This window comes from Coregonus clupeaformis, chromosome 27 (assembly GCF_020615455.1).
Source record: "Coregonus clupeaformis isolate EN_2021a chromosome 27, ASM2061545v1, whole genome shotgun sequence".
In the NCBI taxonomy this organism is placed as follows: domain Eukaryota; kingdom Metazoa; phylum Chordata; class Actinopteri; order Salmoniformes; family Salmonidae; genus Coregonus; species Coregonus clupeaformis.
The window spans coordinates 46,577,492-46,593,895 of NC_059218.1; the positions used below are offsets into that span (position 1 = coordinate 46,577,492).

Here is a 16,404-nt window from a genome sequence, read left to right on the forward strand (position 1 = left end):
GGGTCCTGAAGGTGCCGCAGCACCCCTGATAAATTGAAATACATTTGCAAAAGTTATAGAATTACTGCTGTCTGTTCAGAAAGACATGAAATAATTCAGAATACTACACCTGGAGTAGGCCTATAATTTAGCCACAGAGAATCTATATTTTTTATTTTTGTTTCTAAATAGCGTAGCTGTGGATTGTGTGTTGCGCAATGTCAAGGCATGCCTATAGTCCCGAAACGCCAGCAAATCTGTCAGTGAACAGCATGCAGACAAAACAGGCCTTTCGCAATATTTCAAATACAATCGTGGGAAAACACAGCAAATGGATCCTGCTGAAAAGAGAAGACTAATCTGTCTGTAGGATACCAAGTTATCAACTTCCAAATATAACTATTGCATTGTTTTACAAAGTAAAGCTTTTGGCACGAGCGCATCAGCCATTGCAGGTGAGTGAGCTGCGCATCAATGGGTGAGTCAGTGAAACTGGAAAGCTTTTTTTAGGACTATAATGTCCTCCTCATATTGTACAATATGTGTGTCTCCACATACCTAGGCCTGGGCTATTGATGGATTGTTTATTGATCTCAGATTCTCAGTTTGTCCGTGTCAAAGTAGCCTAGCCTGTCACTTCGATCATTTGTGAGGTATTAAAAAAGATTCTGCTAAAGTCTCCAATCATCTAGAATTATGTAGAAATGCATGAAATTGATTTATAGAGGATACATTTTTCCCGAACCGTAGACTACAGAAAATGTTCCCCATGTGTGCAACTTCTGCAAGCGCCTCTACTCTACTGCTCTATGCCAATATGGAAAAGTGATTATTTTCATGCGCTCCGGTACCTCAGAGCCCCCCCCCCCAGGTCACCCTTCTCCAGCTCACTTTTTGTTCTGGCACCTCCCTATTCTGGAGCTAGAGCCGCTTGGGAGTGAAGAGGTTAGGAGCTGAGTGTTATTATTTATTATTATTATTATTATTATTATTATTATTATTATTATTATTATTATTATTATCTGATTCCACATGTTTTTGTAATAGGTCATCATGAACGGAATGAACGAATGGAAAGGGACTATGGATGCAATAGACTGTAATAGGGAGTTAGTGGTTAGTGCATCGCCGTAATTTGTTGGGGTGAAACAAGCTTCTTTTTTTTCCTTCTTTTTTTTTGTCTGTTAATTTCTTTCCATTTTTCTTTTTTTTCCCCCACCTTATTTCTTTCTTTCAGTCATCTTCGTATCTGTTATAAATTGACCTTGGTTTATTTAAATGTGCTAAAAATGTCCCTCCTTCCCCTCTCCTCTCATCTTCCTCCTTCCCATCTCCTCCCCAATCTCCCCCCTCCAGCTGCAGCGATGGTGTCCAGCAGCGTGTCAGTAGAGAGCAGTTGTCCTCTGGGCCAGTTTCCCTGTGGTAATGTCACAGTGTGTCTGCACCAGGCTCTGCAGTGTAACGGACATAGAGACTGTCCCAATGGAGCCGACGAGGAGAACTGTGGTGAGAGTGTACAGTATGGCTAAACGCATGACTACTGCCTTTCCTGAGACCCAAAAGTCACCCCAGATCCAGAAATGCCTTGGCTCTGTCACATATACACACAGTGCCTTCAGAAAGTATTCATACCCCTTGACTTATTCCACATTTTGCTGTGTTAAAGCCTGAATTCAAAAATATTGTTGTATTTTCTCACCCATCTACAAAACAATACGCCGTAATGAAAAAGTTAAAAAAAACATACAGATATATCTCATTTACATTAGTATTCACACCCCTGAGTCAATACTTTGCAGAAGCACCTTTGGCAGCGATTACAGCTACACTGTAAATATAGAAAGACTCAAAACACCATGATTGTGTAGTGAAACCATGAAGAGGAGTGCACCTAAGCTGAGATCTGGTGTTTGGATGGTGTTTGAATGGAAACTCCAATGTAAGCGTTATGATACACAGAACGTGTTTTTTTAAAAACAGAATAGAAGGACTCTGAAACACCCAAAGTGATTCTTCAATCTAAATGTTGGTGTTTTTAAGAGAGTGTCGTGAAAAAACTTTTTGGTGTATCAGTGCATGTAAAAAGCAGCATCAAAACACAAATAGAATGCTTTGGCATTCTGTGTCACTCATTGAATCAAATGGTGAAATACAAATATTTTATTGCGTAAATATTGATTCATAATGTTTTTCAATAAATATTTTACTTCTTATTGTACACAACAATTCTACAAAGATTTTGGTACAGAGCTGTTATATCCAAAATGTTTCTAAAATATGTTAATACTTTAAAGAAGACAATGGGAACTAAATAATTTTCCTAGGGTAATCTGATTACTCTATAGGCTACAAACTGTATTGGATATAACAGCTCTGTACAACAATCTTTGTAGAATTGTTGTGTACAATAAGAAGTAAAATTTCCAGGCCCATTGTGAGATTATAAATGATGTTACAATCAAAATGGTAGGTGCTGTGAGAATTTGGTTTTCTTACGTATCCCAACTCCTACAGATAGTGGCATCACAGCCATTATTAACTGCATATTTGGGATTAAGTGCCTTGCTCACGGACACAACCATTTTTCTACTTGTCAGCACCAGGAATCAAACCAGCTACCTTCTGGACCAATGCCCTAACCTCAAGGCTATTTGCCAACCCAAGTGTGTAGAGAAGGGTGCAATTGCAGCCCGCAATTCGGGCCGTTTCTGCATGTGGGCGTTCCTGCATCTCCACGAACCACTCTTTATTTGCATCAACATAGACGGAACAGGAAGAGGAAGCGAGACATTCCACTCCCTCATTTTATTTCTGGTTCAATGGAAGTCAATGAGCTAAGCCAAAGAGGTGGATAGAGGCCTCTAGTGGCCAAAAGGCCATGTTAGCATGGACATTGCCTTTGAGGGCTTCTAGCCTTTTAATGTAATCAGCTGGGTGGGACTTCCTATGGGTTAAGGAAGGATCGCAGTTTTGATAACAATGTTACGACAAGGGAAGTAGCTAGCTAGCTAGATAGAACACGGTACACAGTGTCCCTTGCCTGTCGAGCACTGGTTCTTCCTGTTCTGATAACTCTGCAGGCGGGACTGGTGTCATAGCTAACGTTAGCTAGCTACTTCTTCTTCTATGGTATTATGATGGTCGGCAAACAAATGGGTGCATGCCGCCATCTACTGTGCTGGAGCGAGCTAGCTACTTCCTTCTAATTTAACTAGGTACTTCCCTCGCTGTAATCAGAACCAAAGCGATGCAGGAACGGCCACATTATTAAAGATGAATTTCACCATTATTTTCAAATGCTTTATTTAGACATTAGAAACAGGAGGAGAAGGAGACAATGTGGGACAGCCAGAAGAATAAAAACCCCAACCTCAGGAACATTAAGATGGCATTTGCTTTGGGAATGTTTCCCACTCAACCACACAACCACGTGAAGAACTTGTGAATCCCATCAGGGTAAAGCCTTGGCCCCCAAGACCGAAGACATAGTTAGATTAAAGGCATTATGTCAACTTCAAACATTGTGCTGCCCTACATTTTCTCTAACACTCAGAGGGTAGTCACAATTGAGAATTCAACCCTGTCCAACCATGATCATGTATAAAAGTTGGTCTCATACTTGCCCCAACCAGGGAATGAACCTGCAACCTATTGTACAAGAAACCTAAGGCTTGAAACAACACCTTAACCCACTTGACAACACAAAACCATGCATTTTCCTGGATAGATAGACATTAGCATAATAAAAGACTGGTGGATCGCATTGAGCCTTGGGCTGTGATGTAAAAGTGTTTATATAAAATAAATGATTGTCAGTTTTATTTGTCATACTTCTATCTGAAACAATGTCAACTTTTTCCCATCGCAATGTTTTTTCCTCACTGAAAACAGCCCATCTCAATGAACGCACGGCATGTCATGAGACAAGCAAATAGCATACTTCCTGGTACCAGCATTTCCTGGAACATTTCTCATGGAATTACCTGGACACATGAAAAAATAAATTGATTCCTCAATATTCAAGGTAGATATAACACACCCAGGTAAGAATACATCTTAATTTGCATGCTGATCACACGTTATAGAAATAGTGCTGGGTAACAGAGACCCTTTCTTTTTAGTCTCCCACAACCTCATCCTTAACCCAGTAAAAAAAGGACCACATAACAACAATCACAAAAGAAGAAAAAGTAAAGGCAGCATTCAAAACTACCAGAGAGGATTACTGACCCTGACTACCAGAGAGGATTACTGACCCTAACTACCAGAGAGGGTAACTGACCCTAACTACCAGAGAGGATTACTGACCCTAACTACCAGAGAGAGTAACTGACCCTAACTAATAGAGAGGATTACTGACCCTAACTACCAGAGTGGATTACTGACCCTAACTACCAGAGAGAGTAACTGACCCTAACTACCAGAGAGGATTACTGACCCTAACTACCAGAGAGGGTAACAGATCCTAACTACCAGAAAGCATAACTGACCCTAACTACCAGAGAAGGTAACTGATCATAACTACCAGAGAGGGTAACTGACCCTAACTACCAGAGAGGGTAACTGACCCTAACTACCAGAAAGCATAACTGACCCTAACTACCAGAGAGGGTAACTGACCCTAACTACCAGAGAGGGTATTTGACCCAAACTACCAGAGAGGATTACTGACCCTAACTAAAAGAGAGGGTAACTGACCCTAACTACCAGAGAGGGTAACTGACCCTAACTACCAGAGAGGATTACTGACCCTAACTACCAGAGAGGGTAACTGACCCTAACTACCAGAGAGGATTACTGACCCTAACTACCAGAGAGGGTAACTGACACTAACTACCAGAGAGGGTAACTGACCCTAACTACCAGAGAGGGTAACTGATCCTGACTACCAGAGAGGGTAACTGACCCTAACTACCAGAGAGGGTATTTGACCCAAACTACCAGAGAGGATTACTGACCCTAACTAAAAGAGAGGGTAACTGCCCCTAACTACCAGAGAGGGTAACTGACCCTAACTACCAGAGAAGATTACTGACCCTAACTACCAGAGAGGATTACTGAACCCTAACTACCAGAGAGGATTACTGACCCTAACTACCAGATAGGATAACTGACCCTAACTACCAGAGAGTATAACTGACCCTAACTACCAGAGAGGATAACAGATCCTAACTACCAGAGAGGATAACTGACCCTAACTACCAGAGAGGATAACTGACCCTAACTACCAGATAGGATAACTGACCCTAACTACCAGAGAGTATAACTGACCCTAACTACCAGAGAGGATAACAGATCCCAACTACCAGAGAGGATAACTGACCCTAACTACCAGAGAAGGTAACTGACCCTAACTACCAGAGAGGATTACTGACCCTAACTACCAGAGAGGGTAACTTACACTAACTTCCAGAGAGGGTAACTGACCCTAACTACCAGAGAGGATTACTGACCGTAACTACCCGAGAGGATTACTGACCCTATCTACCAGAGAGGATTACTGACCCTAACTACCAGAGAGGGTAACTGACACTAACGACCAGAGAGGATTACTTACACTAACTACCAGAGAGGGTAACTGACCCTAACTACCAGAGAGGATAACTGATCCTAACTACCACAGAGGATAACTGACCCTAACTACCAGAGAAGGTAACTGACCCTAACTACCAGAGAGGATTACTGACCCTAACTACCAGAGAGGGTAACTTACACTAACTTCCAGAGAGGGTAACTGACCCTAACTACCAGAGAGGATTACTGACCCTAACTACCCGAGAGGATTACTGACCCTATCTACCAGAGAGGATAACTGACCCTAACTACCAGAGAGGGTAACTGACACTAACTACCAGAGAGGATTACTGACACTAACTACCAGAGAGGGTAACTGACCTTAACTACCAGAGAGGATTACTGACCCTAACTACAAGAGAGGGTAACTGACACTAACTACCAGAGAGGATAACTGACCCTAACTACCAGATAGGATAACTGACCCTAACTACCAGAGAGTATAACTAACCCTAACTACCAGAGAGGATAACTGATCCTAACTACCAGAGAGGATAACTGACCCTAACTACCAGAGAAGGTAACTGACCCTAACTACCAGAAAGGATTACTGACCCTAACTACCAGAGAGGGTAACTTACACTAACTTCCAGAGAGGGTAACTGACCCTAACTACCAGAGAGGATTACTGACCCTAACTACCCTAGATGGATTACTGACCCTAACTACCAGAGAGGATTACTGACCCTAACTACCAGAGAGGGTAACTTACACTAACTTCCAGAGAGGGTAACTGACCATAACTACCAGAGAGGATTACTGACTCTAACTACCCGAGAGGATTACTGACCCTAACTACCAGAGAGGATTACTGATCCTAACTACCCGAGAGGATTACTGACCCTATCTACCAGAGAGGATTACTGACCCTAACTACCAGAGAGGATAACTGACCCTAACTACCAGAGTGGATAACTGATCCTAACTACCAGAGAGGATAACTGACCCTAACTACCAGAGAGGATAAATGACCCTAACTACCAGAGAGGATAACTGACCCTAACTACCAGAGAGGTTTACTGACCCTAACTACCAGAGGATAACTGACCCTAACTACCAGAGAGGATTACTGACCTTAACTACCAGAGAGGGTAACTGACCCTAACTACCAGAGAGGCTTACTGACAATAACTACCAGAGAGGGTAACTGACACTAACTACCAGAGAGGGTAACTGACCCTAACTACCATAGAGGATTACTGACCCTAACTACAAGTGAGGGTAACTGACACTAACTACCAGAGAGGATAACTGACCCTAACTACCAGATAGGATAACTGACCCTAACTACCAGAGAGTATAACTGACCCTAACTAACAGAGAGGATAACAGATCCTAACTACCAGAGAGGAAAACTGACCCTAACTACCAGAGAAGGTAACTGACCCTAACTACCAGAGAGGATTACTGACCCTAACTACCAGAGAGGGTAACTTACACTAACTTCCAGAGAGGGTAACTGACCCTAACTACCAGAGAGGATTACTGACCGTAACTACCAGAGAGGATTACTGACCCTAACTACCAGAGAAGATAACTGACCCTAACTACCAGAGAGGATAACTGACCCTAACTACATGAGAGAGTAACTGATCCTAACTACCAGAGAGGATAACTGACCCTAACTACCAGAGAGGATTACTGACCCAAACTACCAGAGAGGATAACTGACCCTAACTACCAGAGAGGATTACTGACCCTAACTACCAGAGAGGATTACAGACCCTAACTACCAGAGTGGATTACTGACCCTAACTACCAGAGAGAGTAACTGACCCTAACTACTAGAGAGGATTACTGACCCTAACTACCAGAGAGGATTACTGACCCTAAAATGCCAGAGAGAGTAACTGACCCTAACTACTATAGAGGATTACTTTCCCTAACTACCAGAGTGGATTACTGACCCTAACTACCAGAGAGAGTAACTGACCCTAACTACCAGAGAGGGTAACTGACCCTAACTACCAGATAGGATTACTGACCCTAACTACCAGAGAGGGTAACTGACCCTAACTACCAGAAAGCATAACTGACCCTAACTACCAGATAAGGTAACTGATCCTAACTACGAGAGAGGGTAACTGACCCTAACTACCAGAGAGGGTATTTGACCCAAACTACCAGAGAGGATTACTGACCCTAACTAAAAGAGAGGGTAACTGCCCCTAACTACCAGAGAGGGTAACTGACCCTAACTACCAGAGAGGATTACTGACCCTAACTACCAGAGAGGATTACTGAACCCTAAATACCAGAGAGGATTACTGACCCTAACTACCAGATAGGATAACTGACCCTAACTACCAGAGAGTATAACTGACCCTAACTACCAGAGAGGATAACAGATCCTAACTACCAGAGAGGATAACTGACCCTAACTACCAGAGAGGATAACTGATCCTAACTACCAGATAGGATAACTGACCCTAACTACCAGAGAGTATAACTGACCCTAACTACCAGAGAGGATAACAGATCCTAACTACCAGAGAGGATAACTGACCCTAACTACCAGAGAAGGTAACTGACCCTAACTACCAGAGAGGATTACTGACCCTAACTACCAGAGAGGGTAACTTACACTAACTTCCAGAGAGGGTAACTGACCCTAACTACCAGAGAGGATTATTGACCGTAACTACCCGAGAGGATTACTGACCCTATCTACCAGAGAGGATTACTGACCCTAACTACCAGAGAGGGTAACTGACACTAACGACCAGAGAGGATTACTTACACTAACTACCCGAGAGGGTAACTGACCCTAACTACCAGAGAGGATAACTGATCCTAACTACCAGAGAGGATAACTGACCCTAACTACCAGAGAAGGTAACTGACCCTAACTACCAGAGAGGATTACTGACCCTAACTACCAGAGAGGGTAACTTACACTAACTTCCAGAGAGGGTAACTGACCCTAACTACCAGAGAGGATTACTGACCCTAACTACCCGAGAGGATTACTGACCCTATCTACCAGAGAGGATAACTGACCCTAACTACCAGAGAGGGTAACTGACACTAACTACCAGAGAGGATTACTGACACTAACTACCAGAGAGGGTAACTGACCTTATCTACCAGAGAGGATTACTGACCCTAACTACAAGAGAGGATTACTGACCCTATCTACCAGAGAGGATTACTGACCCTAACTACCAGAGAGGGTAACTGACACTAACTACCAGAGAGGATTACTGACCCTAACTACCAGAGAGGATAACTGACCCTAACTACCAGAGAGGATAACTGACCCTAACTACCAGAGAGGATAACTGACCCTAACTACCAGAGAGGATAACTGACCCTAACTACCAGAGAGGTTTACTGACCCTAACTACCAGAGGATAACTGACCCTAACTACCAGAGAGGATAACAGACCCTAACTACAACACAGGATTACTGACCCTAACTACCAGAGAGGATTACTGACCCTAACTACCAGAGAGGATTACTGACCCTAACTACCAGAGAGGGTAACTGACCCTAACTACCAGAGAGGATTACTGACCCTAACTACCAGAGAGGATTACAGACCCTAACTACCAGAGAGGATTACTGACCCTAATTACCAGAGAGGGTAACTGACCCTAACTACCAGAGAGGATTACTGACCCTAACTACCAGAGAGAGTAACTGACGCTAATTACTAGAGAGGATTACTGACACTAACTCCCAGAGTGGATTACTGACCCTAACTACCAGAGAGGATTACTGACTCTAACTACCAGAGTGGATTACTGACCCTAACTACCAGAGAGGGTAACTGACCCTAACTACCAGAGAGGATTACTGACCCTAACTACCAGAAAGCATAACTGACCCTAACTACCAGAGAGGGTAACTGATCCTAACTACCAGAGAGGGTAACTGACCCTAACTACCAGAGAGGGTATTTGACCCAAACTACCAGAGAGGATTACTGACCCTAACTAAAAGAGAGGGTAACTGACCCTAACTACCAGAGAGGGTAACTGACCCTAACTACCAGAGAGGATTACTGACCCTAACTACCAGAGAGGATTACTGACCCTAACTACCAGAAAGGATTACTGACCCTAACTACCAGAGAGGATTACTGACCCTAACTACCAGACAGGATTACTGACCCTAACTACCAGAGAGGATTACTGACCCTAACTACCAGAGATGGTAACTGACCCTAACTACCAGAGAGGATAACTGACCCTAACTACCAGAAAGGGTAACTGACACTAACTACCAGAGAGGGTAACTGACCCTAACTACCAGAGAGGATTACTGACCCTAACTACAAGAGAGGGTAACTGACACTAACTACCAGAGAGGGTAACTGACCCTAACTACCAGAGAGGATTACTGACCCTAACTACCAGAGAGGATTACTAACCCTAAATACCAGAGAGGATAACTGACCCTAACTAGATGAGAGAGTAACTGACCCTAACTACCAGAGAGAATAACTGACCCTAACTACCAGATAGGATAACTGACCCTAACTACCAGAGAGTATAACTGACCCTAACTACCAGAGAGGATAACTGATCCTAACTACCAGAGAGGATAACTGACCCTAACTACCAGAGAAGGTAACTGACCCTAACTGCCAGAGAGGATTACTGACCCTAACTACCAGAGAGGGTAACTGACCCTAACTACCAGAGAGGATTACTGACCCTATCTACCAGAAAGGATTACTGACCCTAACTACCAGAGAGGGTAACTGACACTAACTACCAGAGAGGATTACTGACCCTAACTATCAGAGATGATAACTGACCCTAACTACCAGAGAGGATAACTGACCCTAACTACATGAGAGAGTAACTGATCCTAACTACCAGAGAGGATAACTGACACTAACTACCAGATAGGATAACTGACCCTAACTACCAGAGAGGATAACTGACCCTATCTAACAGAGAGGGTAACTGACACTAACTACCAGAGAGGATTACTGACACTAACTACCAGAGAGGGTAACTGACCTTAACAACCAGAGAGGATTACTGACCCTAACTACAAGAGAGGGTAACTGACACTAACTACCAGAGAGGATAACTGACCCTAACTAACAGATAGGATAACTGACCGTAACTACCAGAGAGTATAACTGACCCTAACTACCAGAGAGGATAACTGATCCTAACTACCAGAGAGGATAACTGACCCTAACTACCAGAGAAGGTAACTGACCCTAACTACCAGAGAGGATTACTGACCCTAACTACCAGAGAGGGTAACTTACACTAACTTCCAGAGAGGGTAACTGACCCTAACTACCAGAGAGGATTACTGACCCTAACTACCCGTGATGGATTACTGACCCTATCTACCAGAGAGGATTACTGACCCTAACTACCAGAGAGGGTAACTTACACTAACTTCCAGAGAGGTTAACTGACCCTAACTACCAGAGAGGATTACTGACCCTAACTACCCGAGAGGATTACTGACCCTAACTACCAGAGAGGATTACTGACCCTAACTACCCGAGAGATTGCTGACCCTATCTACCAGAGAGGATTACTGACCCTAACTACCAGAGAGGGTAACTGACACTAACTACCAGAGAGGATTACTGACCCTAACTACCAGAGAGGATAACTGACCCTAACTACCAGAGAGGATAACTGACCCTAACTACCAGATAGGATAACTGACCCTAACTACCAGAGAGGATAACTGACCCTAACTACCAGAGAGGATAACTGATCCTAACTACCAGAGAGGATTACTGACCCTAACTACCAGAGAAGATAACTGACCCTAACTATCAGAGTGGATAACTGACCCTAACTACCAGAGAGGATAACTGACCCTAACTACCAGAGAGGATAACTGACCCTAACTACCAGAGAGGTTTACTGACCCTAACTACCAGAGAGGATAACTGACCATAACTACCAGAGAGGATAACAGACCCTAACTACCAGAGAGGATAACTGACCCTATCTTCCAGAGAGGATTACTGACCCTAACTACCAGAGAGGGTAACTTACCCTAACTACCAGAGAGGATTACTGACCCTAACCACCAGAGAGGGTAACTGACCCTAACTACCAGAGAGGATTACAGACCCTAACTACAACACAGGATTACTGACCCTAACTACCAGAGAGGATTACTGAACCTAACTACCAGAGAGGATAACTGACCCTATCTACCAGAGAGGGTAACTGACACTAACTACCAGAGAGGATTACTGACACTAACTACCAGAGAGGGTAACTGACCTTAACAACCAGAGAGGATTACTGACCCTAACTACAAGAGAGGGTAACTGACACTAACTACCAGAGAGGATAACTGACCCTAACTAACAGATAGGATAACTGACCCTAACTACCAGAGAGTATAACTGACCCTAACTACCAGAGAGGATAACTGATCCTAACTACCAGAGAGGATAACTGACCCTAACTACCAGAGAAGGTAACTGACCCTAACTACCAGAGAGGATTACTGATCCTAACTACCAGAGAGGGTAACTTACACTAACTTCCAGCGAGGGTAACTGACCCTAACTACCAGAGAGGATTACTGACCCTAACTACCCGTGATGGATTAATGACCCTATCTACCAGAGAGGATTACTGACCCTAACTACCAGAGAGGGTAACTTTCACTAACTTCCAGAGAGGTTAACTGACCCTAACTACCTGAGAGGATTACTGACCCTAACTACCCGAGAGGATTACTGACCCTAACTACCAGAGAGGATTACTGACCCTAACTACCAGAGAGGGTAACTGACACTAACTACCAGAGAGGATTACTGACCCTAACTACCAGAGAGGATAACTGACCCTAACTACCAGAGAGGATAACTGACCCTAACTACCAGATAGGATAACTGACCCTAACTACCAGAGAGGATAACTGACCCTAACTACCAGAGAGGATAACTGATCCGAACTACCAGAGAGGATTACTGACCCTAACTACCAGAGAAGATAACTGACCCTAACTATCAGAGTGGATAACTGACCCTAACTACCAGAGAGGATAACTGACCCTAACTACCAGAGAGGATAACTGACCCTAACTACCAGAGAGGATAACTGACCCTAACTACCAGAGAGGTTTACTGACCCTAACTACCAGAGAGGATAACTGACCCTAACTACCAGAGAGGATAACAGACCCTAACTACCAGAGAGGATAACTGACCCTAACTTCCAGAGAGGATTACTGACCCTAACTACCAGAGAGGGTAACTTACCCTAACTACCAGAGAGGATTACTGACCCTAACTACCAGAGAGGGTAACTGACCCTAACTACCGGAGAGGATTACTGACCCTAACTACCAGAGAGGGTAACTGACCCTAACTACCAGAGAGGATTACTGACCCTAACTACCAGAGAGGGTAACTGACACTAACTACCAGAGAGGATTACTGACCCTAACTACCAGAGAGGATAACTGACCCTAACTACCAGAGAGGATAACTGACCCTAACTACCAGATAGGATAACTGACCCTAACTACCAGAGAGGATAACTGATCCTAACTACCAGAGAGGATAACTGATCCTAACTACCAGAGAGGATTACTGACCCTAACTACCAGAGCAGATAACTGACCCTAACTATCAGAGTGGATTACTGACCCTAACTACCAGAGAGAGTAACTGACCCTAACTACTAGAGAGGATTACTGTCCCTAACTACCAGAGAGGATTACTGACCCTAAAATGCCAGAGAGAGTAACTGACCCTAACTACCAGAGAGGGTAACTGACCCTAACTACCAGAGAGAGTAACTGACCCTAACTACCAGAGAGGGTAACTGACCCTAACTACCAGATAGGATTACTGACCCTAACTACCAGAGAGGGTAACTGACCCTAACTACCAGAGAGGGTAACTGACCCTAACTACCAGAAAGCATAACTGACCCTAACTACCAGATAAGGTAACTGATCCTAACTACGAGAGAGGGTAACTGACCCTAACTACCAGAGAGGGTATTTGACCCAAACTACCAGAGAGGATTACTGACCCTAACTACAAGAGAGGGTAACTGCCCCTAACTACCAGAGAGGGTAACTGACCCTAACTACCAGAGAGGATTACTGACCCTAACTACCAGAGAGGATTACTGAACCCTAACTACCAGAGAGGATTACTGACCCTAACTACCAGATAGGATAACTGACCCTAACTACCAGAGAGTATAACTGACCCTAACTACCAGAGAGGATAACAGATCCTAACTACCAGAGAGGATAACTGACCCTAACTACCAGAGAGGGTAACTGACCCTAACTACCAGAGAGGATTACTGACCCTAACTACCAGAGAGGGTAACTGACCCTAACTACCAGAGAGGATAACTGATCCTAACTACCAGAGAGGATAACTGACCCTAACTACCAGAGAAGGTAACTGACCCTAACTACCAGAGAGGATTACTGACCCTAACTACCAGAGAGGGTAACTTACACTAACTTCCAGAGAGGGTAACTGACCCTAACTACCAGAGAGGATTACTGACCCTAACTACCCGAGAGGATTACTGACCCTATCTACCAGAGAGGATAACTGACCCTAACTACCAGAGAGGGTAACTGACACTAACTACCAGAGAGGATTACTGACACTAACTACCAGAGAGGGTAACTGACCCTATCTACCAGAGAGGATTACTGACCCTAACTACAAGAGAGGATTACTGACCCTATCTACCAGAGAGGATTACTGACCCTAACTACCAGAGAGGGTAACTGACACTAACTACCAGAGAGGATTACTGACCCTAACTATCAGAGAGGATAACTGACCCTAACTACCAGAGTGGATAACTGATCCTAACTACCAGAGAGGATAACTGACCCTAACTACCAGAGAGGATAACTGACCCTAACTACCAGAGAGGATAACTGACCCTAACTACCAGAGAGGTTTACTGACCCTAACTACCAGAGGATAACTGACCCTAACTACCAGAGAGGATAACAGACCCTAACTAAAACACAGGATTACTGACCCTAACTACCAGAGAGGATTACTGACCCTAACTACCAGAGAGGATTACTGACCCTAACTACCAGAGAGGGTAACTGACCCTAACTACCAGAAAGGATTACTGACCCTAACTACCAGAGAGGATTACAGACCCTAACTACCAGAGAGGATTACTGACCCTAATTACCAGAGAGGGTAACTGACCCTAACTACCAGAGAGGATTACTGACCCTAAATACCAGAGAGAGTAACTGACGCTAATTACTAGAGAGGATTACTGACACTAACTCCCAGAGTGGATTACTGACCCTAACTACCAGAGAGGATTACTGACTCTAACTACCAGAGTGGATTACTGACCCTAACTACCAGAGAGGGTAACTGACCCTAACTACCAGAGAGGATTACTGACCCTAACTACCAGAAAGCATAACTGACCCTAACTACCAGAGAGGGTAACTGATCCTAACTACCAGAGAGGGTAACTGACCCTAACTACCAGAGAGGGTATTTGACCCAAACTACCAGAGAGGATTACTGACCCTAACTAAAAGAGAGGGTAACTGACCCTAACTACCAGAGAGGGTAACTGACCCTAACTACCAGAGAGGATTACTGACCCTAACTACCAGAGAGGATTACTGACCCTAACTACCAGAAAGGATTACTGACCCTAACTACCAGAGAGGATTACTGACCATAACTACCAGACAGGATTACTGACCCTAACTACCAGAGAGGATTACTGACCCTAACTACCAGAGATGGTAACTGACCCTAACTACCAGAGAGGATAACTGACCCTAACTACCAGAAAGGGTAACTGACACTAACTACCAGAGAGGGTAACTGACCCTAACTACCAGAGAGGATTACTGACCCTAACTACAAGAGAGGGTAACTGACACTAACTACCAGAGAGGGTAACTGACCCTAACTACCAGAGAGGATTACTGACCCTAACTACCAGAGAGGATTACTAACCCTAACTACCAGAGAGGATAACTGACCCTAACTAGATGAGAGAGTAACTGACCCTAACTACCAGAGAGGATAACTGACCCTAACTACCAGATAGGATAACTGACCCTAACTACCAGAGAGTATAACTGACCCTAACTACCAGAGAGGATAACTGATCCTAACTACCAGAGAGGATAACTGACCCTAACTACCAGAGAAGGTAACTGACCCTAACTACCAGAGAGGATTACTGACCCTAACTACCAGAGAGGGTAACTGACCCTAACTACCAGAGAGGATTACTGACCCTATCTACCAGAAAGGATTACTGACCCTAACTACCAGAGAGGGTAACTGACACTAACTACCAGAGAGGATAACTGACACTAACTACCAGAGAGGATAACTGACCCTAACTACCAGAGAGGATAACTGACCCTAACTACATGAGAGAGTAACTGATCCTAACTACCAGAGAGGATAACTGACACTAACTACCAGATAGGATAACTGACCCTAACTACCAGAGAGGATAACTGACCCTATCTAACAGAGAGGGTAACTGACACTAACTACCAGAGAGGATTACTGACACTAACTACCAGAGAGGGTAACTGACCTTAACAACCAGAGAGGATTACTGACCCTAACTACAAGAGAGGGTAACTGACACTAACTACCAGAGAGGATAACTGACCCTAACTAACAGATAGGATAACTGACCCTAACTACCAGAGAGTATAACTGACCCTAACTACCAGAGAGGATAACTGATCCTAACTACCAGAGAGGATAACTGACCCTAACTACCAGAGAAGGTAACTGACCCTAACTACCAGAGAGGATTACTGACCCTAACTACCAGAGAGAGGTAACTTACACTAACTTCCAGAGAGGGTAACTGACCCTAACTACCAGAGAGGATTACTGA

At 44.0% G+C, this 16,404-nt stretch overlaps 1 protein-coding gene across 1 annotated transcript in view; it reads left to right on the forward strand.

Moving 5' to 3' along the window:
- Nucleotides 1-453: 453 nt before the first annotated feature.
- The window catches only part of LOC121541353 (relaxin receptor 2-like), a 178,376-nt gene continuing 162,425 nt past the window's right edge, over nucleotides 454-16,404 (forward strand). The window contains 2 exon segments of the mRNA XM_045207960.1: nucleotides 454-457; nucleotides 1,336-1,485. Coding sequence (XP_045063895.1) covers nucleotides 454-457; nucleotides 1,336-1,485 — 154 coding nt within the window.